The 8,038-nt window shown below is 34.0% G+C and overlaps 1 protein-coding gene across 1 annotated transcript; it reads right to left on the bottom strand.

Moving 5' to 3' along the window:
* Nucleotides 1-2,352: 2,352 nt before the first annotated feature.
* On the bottom strand, nt 2,353-7,226 carry LOC141599486 (cytochrome P450 81Q32-like). Its single transcript, XM_074419510.1, has 3 exons — nt 6,719-7,226; nt 5,974-6,380; nt 2,353-3,181 (listed from the first exon to the last, which is right to left on the bottom strand). The coding sequence occupies exons 1-3, from the start codon at nt 7,194-7,196 to the stop codon at nt 2,555-2,557; spliced, it is 1,512 nt and encodes a 503-aa protein (XP_074275611.1). The 5' UTR covers nt 7,197-7,226; the 3' UTR covers nt 2,353-2,554.
* Nucleotides 7,227-8,038: the final 812 nt, after the last annotated feature.

Here is an 8,038-nt window from a genome sequence, read left to right as displayed (position 1 = left end):
CCCCTTAGGTCATACCTATAGGGAAATACTCTTAATTGATTATTTAATTAATCGTATGCCGATACGAGTTAATTAAATTACTTAAAATTGACGGATGATTTGTGAGTAAGATTAATGTACCTTATTATAATTCGATTAAATTGGATACGGTCTAAGTAATCGAATTGTTTTATTACTTAGATAAAATTATTGTTTACAAAACAATTGAAATTGAAATTGAGCGAATAATTTATTATAAATACAAGACGTTGTAATTTATAATTTGATAAACCGTTTTGGTACAAGTAATTACGAATTACTAGTAGATATTGTATATGACATATTGTATGAGTATGTTGATTTTTAATATGTTAAAAATACATTACAATTTCACATGTCAAGTAACATGTCACATATGTTACAATTGACAAATGACAAAATAAAATAGACCTCCCATTCTATGTCATATGTGCCGAAATTATGGAGGGGGTATAAGGTTTAAATTGTGTTAATTGTTTAAGTGGAAAACACAATGATTAAAGCTAACTAGTAGCCATGCAACCCTATAACTTTTGAGAAGAGCAACTTTTGCATGCATTGGGCTTAAAAAACCCCCCTCCAACCGGTTTTCAAGGGTGATGCCAAGAGGTTTTTCCTTTACAATTATTCACAACTTCAACTAATTTTTCTAATGTAAGAGAAAAATATATTCTCTCTACCATTTTTGTGAAAACTTAGAGAAATAAAAACACACAAATATATCCTCTCTTGGCCGAAATAACAAGAGAACAAATTAATATTTTGTGTCATTTTAAGTAAGACTAATATTGTTACTAGATCATAATAATATTGGTTATTAAGAGATTTCTTTGGGTATATGCTTTTGGGAGAGGTTCTAATTTGAACCTTGTTCGTCCATAATAAAGAAAGCTCAAGAACAAGTAAGAAGGAGATCTTACTTGTGCCCTTTAATCCGAAATTCCATAGTAAGAAAGACAATTTCTTCTCTACTTTTATTTATGTTTGCATGCATAATATTTGTAATTATTTTATGACTAAATAATTTCTCACATATATGAATATGTAAATTAATGAGATTAATATTTCTAACAGTCATCACCAGACACCATGTTATTAAACAAGGATACCAATTGATCACCCTAATTTCGACCGCATACATGATTTGCTCGATATGAAAATCGATCTCCATATGAGGATAAAGGGTATAAGAAAGAAATCGTACTTAAACTGAAACTGATACGAAACTGAAACTAATAAAGATGGAGAAATGAATTACCATGTGAGGAGGAAGATAAGCAGATACTTCAATGAGAGTAGAAAGTGGTATTTGGGTGGAGGGAATGAGTGGTCCAGCAAGAAGGAAAGGTAGAATGAAAGGCAGAGAATAAAAGAGGGTAAACGGAAGGTCAGGATTGAGAGGCAGATAGAAGGGCTGAGATTTGAAGTGCACTATTCATCGCTACAGTAATATCAAGTTTGCTCTTTTTAAAGGGTAAGGATTAGGTGACCTCTTCTAATTGGGACAACATATCTCCTCCTCACGTGCCTCCAAATGTGTTGCTGGTAATTTGGGTGAATGGCTGTAGTGGTCATCACAGGTTGCATGGGCCACTACAGTAGTCTGGACAGTATCATTAAAATAGTTGAATGGGTCTTCTGGGGAGTAGTTTTGAACCAATGACTACTTGGGAAAATACTCTTCTATATGTTCATTTCATTTTATTCGCTTTTGTTTATCATTACAAGCTATCAACCCAACATTTTCTTTCACCAATTAAAATTTGAGAATGTCTTTTGTATGGCGGTTTTACTATATAATTAATGTAAAACTGCTTTCTATTTACCTAAATAGCCTCCTAAAGATAAGTGATAGCCACCCTTTCATTGTTAGTTGAGTAAAATAAAAAGGGAGGGGGAAATGAACCTGAGACATATTGTTCTGAATAACTCCGTCTTAACTACTAGAGTAAGACATCTTTGATAAATGGAAATATTTATTAGAAGGCAATAAATCGTACATTGAAAACGAAAATTAAGAAAAACAAACAAGAGCTAGCAACTGTAACAAACGACGAAGCAAAGAGGGAATATTTATGATAGACTAAAATTAAGAGGGGAGTGAAAATATATGGAGACGTTTTGCTTGTAAAAGAACTATATTATTAACGAATACATTATTAGCCTTTTATAGGGTTACAAATAAAATTAAAAATACCCTAAATTACAACTACCACTATCTAGCATTTGTTAACAAATACTCGCTCATTCCCTATCTTTTGGTTTTGGCACAAAGACTAAGGAAAGATGAGTGAGCCAATTATTAAATGACAAGTGAATCAAATTGAGCTAGTGTGAATGATCAAATTGCTAATCAAATTCATTTTTAAAATAAAAAAGGACAACAAATGACCGAGACACCTAAAATATAATAGGACAACAAATGACCGGAACAAAGGAAATATTATTTGACCACTACCTTATTGCCATATTAATAGGAATCATATTAGCCACTAATTAACTAAATAATAGAAACAGACAACAATAATCCAACAATTTATTCTCCTAGTTTTTGAAGAACATTAATCATAAAATGACGCGGTTGAATCCTTGCAGTTAGTGGCTCAGCCATTTGTATGTTGAAGCTTTCAAGTTGTGCCATATTTACCAACTTATCATCCACCCGTTCTATATCAAGGCATTGGATTAAAGTTCCAAGCATCATCCCCATCACTCGGATCGCCAAACCTTCACCGGGACAACTTCTTCGTCCCGACCCAAATGGCATCATCTTATATCCTATTTTATGCCCTTCCACTCCCTCAAATCTCTCTGGCCTAAAACTTCTCGGACTTTCCCAAATCTTAGGATCGTTTTGTATGGCATGAATGTTGATAATTAGAAATGTGCCATTACGGATATGATACCCTCCAACGAGACAGTCTTTGGACGACTCGTGAGGGAATAGAAATGGGAGAGGTGGATACATTCTTAATGTTTCATTAATTATGCAGCGAAGATATGGAAGTTGGTTCAAGTCGGGTTCTTCAAGCAATCTTGAATAGCCGACATAATTATCGATTTCAGTACGAACTTTCTTTAGAACTTCTGGATGGTTGAGTAGAAGAGAGAGCGCCCATTCGATTGTGCTTATTGACGTTTCTGTCGATCCTATTAACAAATCCTGTAATAATGGGCCAAATTGACAAATTGGTAAAAAAATAAGGACTAATGGACAATTTGGTAAAAAAAAGTTTCATTTTGGACAAATTGGTAAAAAAAATGAAGGGATGGACAAATACACCAAAAAAGAAATGATTATCCAAATAATTAGCAGAAATGATCATTTACGGGGATATATCCGTATTAAGTTTAATACGGGTCAAGTAGTTGGAATAAAACAAAAACAAAATGCATGAGAAAAATGCAATAAGATATACTCGACCCGTTTTAATATTAAGACGGATATAGTTGTTTAAGGGTTCAGATCGAGTCACTTTCGGGTTTACTAGTTTCGAATCGGGTCGGGTTATCTCGGGTTGAGGTCCTTTTCGGGCCAACTAATCTCAAGTTATTCATGGATTATAACCGGTTTGCAACAATAAATATTCGGGTCGGGTTACGGTGGGTTGGGTTAATTCGGGTTTCGGGGATTTAGTTCGGGTGTCGGGTCGAGTTCGGGTTGGGTTTATTCGGTACATCTGGCAAACGGGTCAGGCCAGCGCATGTCGAGTTAGTTCGGTTTCGCATTTTTTTCGGGTTTATTCGGGTCGAGTCATTTTCGGTTTCGGGTATGTGCGATATATTTTTCGGCTCACTTTCGGGTCAATGATTAAGATAAAAAAAGTCATTTGAAGTTTTTCTGGTTAAATTAAAGTTAGATTTTGTCGGCTCATTTTTTTGGTTGGGTGATCTTGGATAGGGTGATTTCGGGTCGTGTCATTTACGTGTCAAGAAAATTCGGGTCATTTTCACGGCAAGTCGACTCAAACGAGTTATTAGCCACAAATAACTTGATAATAGCTGACACGAAAATGACCTGAACCGAAATAACCCGATCCGAAACCAACAAGTCCGAAATTGACTTAGCCCGAACCCATGAACAACTATATCCGTCTTAAGATTAAAACGGGTCGAGTATATCTTACGTGTGCATATAAGACAAATTTGTTGCGTTTTTATCATGCATTTTGCTTTTGTTTTGTTCGGACTATTTGACCCGTATTAAACTTAATACGAACAAACCCGTCTTAAATGATAATTTGTGCTAATTAATTGGATTACAATTCTTTTTTTGGTGTATTTGTCCAATCCTCTATTTTTTTTACCAATTTGTCGAAAAAGAAACTGTTTTTTACCAATTTGTCCACCACCCCTTACTTTTTTTACCAATTTATCAATTTGGGAGTAATAATGACAATGTTAATAATCCTGCCAATTTGAGGCTGATGGATAAATGATAATAATGTCAATGTTAATGTCAAGCCAATTAATTTATATTGATTATCTTTAGGATTTTTTTTTATAACTACTACCTTTGTGTTACCCTGTTTTAAGATTTACTACCAAAATAATTTTCGCTTAAAAACTACTACCAATAAGTTTGATTTTTTTTAAAAACACTATCAAATCTCATCCAAATCCAATAAAACACAATCTCGGCCATTTATTTTAGAATTTCCATCCTAAGTTGTAAATTTTATCCCTTAAACGAGTTAGGCAAATTTAACAAAAATAACCCAACCTTTGATATGTCTTCCAGAAATAACCCAACCTTTTAACTTAAACAATAATAATACAACCTTTATATTTTTGTTACAAAAATATCCCAAAATCTCACCTAAACTAATTTCTACCTAATATTGAGAAATGATATTTTGTAAAATAGTTTCATAAATCTTTATATGAAGTTTATTTTGCGATATCATACTTCAAAAAAAAAATCATAACCAAAAAATTTGAAAAATTATAATTTCCTTAGTTATAAATGGAAAATTAATTAATAAAACAAATATATACTTTTTTGAGAAAAAAATAGTTTGGAAAAGATTCCAAGTTTCAAACTTTTTTAATGTTAGCGAAAATTTGTATAGTTGATAGCCATGTTTGTGATTTCTCAATGAATAAAAAGTTTGGATCTTTTGAATTTTCTAAGTGATTATTTGATTTTATGTAATGTTAATAAACTTTATATAAAGATTTATGAAACTATTTTATAAAATATCATTTCTCAATATTAGGTAGAAATTAGTTTAGGTGAGATTTTGGGATATTGTTTTGACAAAAATACAAAGGTTGGATTATTATTGTTTAAGTTAAAAGGTTGGGTTATTTCTGGAAGACATATCAAAGGTGGGGTTATTTGCCAACTAGTTAATTTGATGGAGTTTAAACAACTGTTTTACCTTAATTACGTTAGATAGGTGAATTTAAAGTGATTTTGCCCCCAAAATGATTGGCAAACAGTAGTATTGGTAGTGTTAAAGGGATAAAGTTTACAACATAAGATGGAAATTCAAAAATAAATGGTTATAATTGTGTTTTATTGGGTTTGGATGAGATTTTGTAGTATTTTTAAAAAAAAAAATCAAACATATGGGCAGTAGTTTTTAAACAAAAATTATTTTGGTAGTATTTCTTAAAACCGTTTAGTACAAAGGTAATACTTATAAAAAAAACCCTTATCTTTATTTACCATAATGCATAGTTGAATTATTTCATCACTATCACAAATTAACAAGGCAACCCATAAGAACTTCGATCAGCTGGCAAAGAGTTGTTCTTGCTTAACGAGAGGTCTCATATTTGAGCCCTGCGAAGGTAGCAGTGTTAAAACTCATGAGGAGAGTTTTACCGCCCTAATGATCCTACCCTGCTCAAATCCGGATTAAACCGGATGATTTACACTAAAAAAAAAAAAAATTTAACAAGGCAAAAACAAAATAATTGAATCAATTAGTGGATGGTTGTACATACCAGCACGAGACTATGGAGCACTTGGTCCTTATAATACACTGGGTCAGACTCCTGAAGCTCCAAAAGTGATTGAATCATTGGCTTCCCCATTAGATCCTGGTTGGGATGAATTCGTTTACCACGGTGCTCCTCGAACAGCTCCATCATAATTCTATCTCTTTTCTCTGTGTACTCTTTAAATCTCATCTCTGCACTCCGGTCTAACCACCTGAGACATGGAACAAAATCTCCTACACATGGCAAATTCGCCACTGCTATTGATTCCACAACCATCTCTCTAAGCCGCCTTGCTTTCTCCGAGCATGCCTCCAAACCATAGTACGCCTCGCTGAAGATCATCCTTGTCATGATATTCAATGTCGCATCAAGAATTTGAGGCCTCATCTCGACTACTCTTGATGATCCAGCTGCTTATACATACTTCCACATTAATTATCAAATATCGGACTTGCATTTAATGAGTTAGTTTTCACATAATCATTAATAATACAAGAATAACGAGTTTGTGCCGTGAACTCCTAATATTAAATTCAATACCACTCATATAGGATCTTACTGCAATGCTATGGACAATCTCTTTTGAGTTTTCTCCAATCTTCAACTCTCACAGACAGATTAATTAGCAAGTCTTGACAAACTAAGGATTTGTATTAAAATGTTTTAACTAATAAAGCCAATTAAGCTAGTATAACTAAATATACAAATTGTGTAAACATATGACGTGTGCTTTAATATATGTACTTACATAGTCGTTTGATGAGCAACCTAAGCTCATCAGCTCGAATGGCAGCGAGTGAGAGTAGGCGGCGAGTGGAGAGGATCTCGACTGTGGCGATTTTTCTAAGGTTCCTCCAGTGAGGCCCATATGGTGCAAAATTCAAGCTGGTGTAGTCATAGCCTCTATATTTCCCAACTAAGGTTCCCTTAATTCGGTTGCAGAAGACAACGTCGTTATCACTAAGGCATTCCTCCGCTGCTTTTGGGGAGGATACGACAATGGTAGGCCGTGAACCGGACCAGAGAAAGAAGACCGGGCCATACCGGTTTGCTAGCTCAGCGTATGCTTCGGCTATAGGGTGCTTATCCACAACATGGCCGATCAATGGAAAGCAGAGAAAGGGGCTTGGAGGTCGTTTTTGTAATTTCCCCCATATGTAGACTGTACATAAGTACGTTCCTACAAGGATGAGAATGTGGCCGAAGAAGTACATTGCAGTCAACATTATTTGCAAATTACAATATCTTTCCTACTACGGTCGTATATACTAGTAGAGCAGTAGTAACGTGCAACGGGTCCAGATAAAATCCATTGGGCCCATTTTAAAAGTTACACTTAATATCAAAGTTGGCTCGTATGAGTGATAAGAGCTCTCATCTGTTAAACAAGTGGTCGGAGGTTCGATTCCTGACTCTTGCGAATGAAAAAGTCAAACTTGGGAGCGGTCAACCCATAAAATTGCCTTCAGTACCCCGAAAGAGATTGCCCCAGCTGTCGGTAGGGGATACTCCTGGTCAAAACAAAAAAAAAAAAGTTACACTTAATGCTATGTATACACAGATATACGGGATCGACTAAATCTCACAAGAAATGGTCTTTTCATAAATTTAATAAGAGATTATTTTACAAACTAAAAAAAATGGTGATATAAGCAATGAAACAGGTACAAATTAGGATTAATAATAAAATTGATACGCTTATTATTGTTGTTTTTGGTACAAATAATATACTAAAATGCAAAAACACAGTATTTTTGTTATGTGAATTAACCCACAACACAACTTTGTATTATTATTATTCAATCTTAACAATAAGTGAAAATTGTTACTTACTACCTAACATTTACCGTATTTTGCAAACTAACACCTAGTATTTCGCTTAGTACTAATAACCACCTACTTTGCACTGTATATATCCAGACTCCCACCGTATTTCGTTCCCGATTATCATTAACTTAATTTCCCGACTCATTAAGTGAATAAACTATAATGTGACCAAAATACCCCTACTTTCATTCATTCCAAACACTCACTGCCAATTAGATGAGCAAAATCAAACTCCTTAAAC

The sequence above is a fragment of the Silene latifolia genome, chromosome 9, assembly GCF_048544455.1.
Source record: "Silene latifolia isolate original U9 population chromosome 9, ASM4854445v1, whole genome shotgun sequence".
NCBI classification, from domain to species: domain Eukaryota; kingdom Viridiplantae; phylum Streptophyta; class Magnoliopsida; order Caryophyllales; family Caryophyllaceae; genus Silene; species Silene latifolia.
Note: the sequence above shows the minus strand (reverse complement) of the source record. Positions and strands in the feature narration are given on the sequence as shown.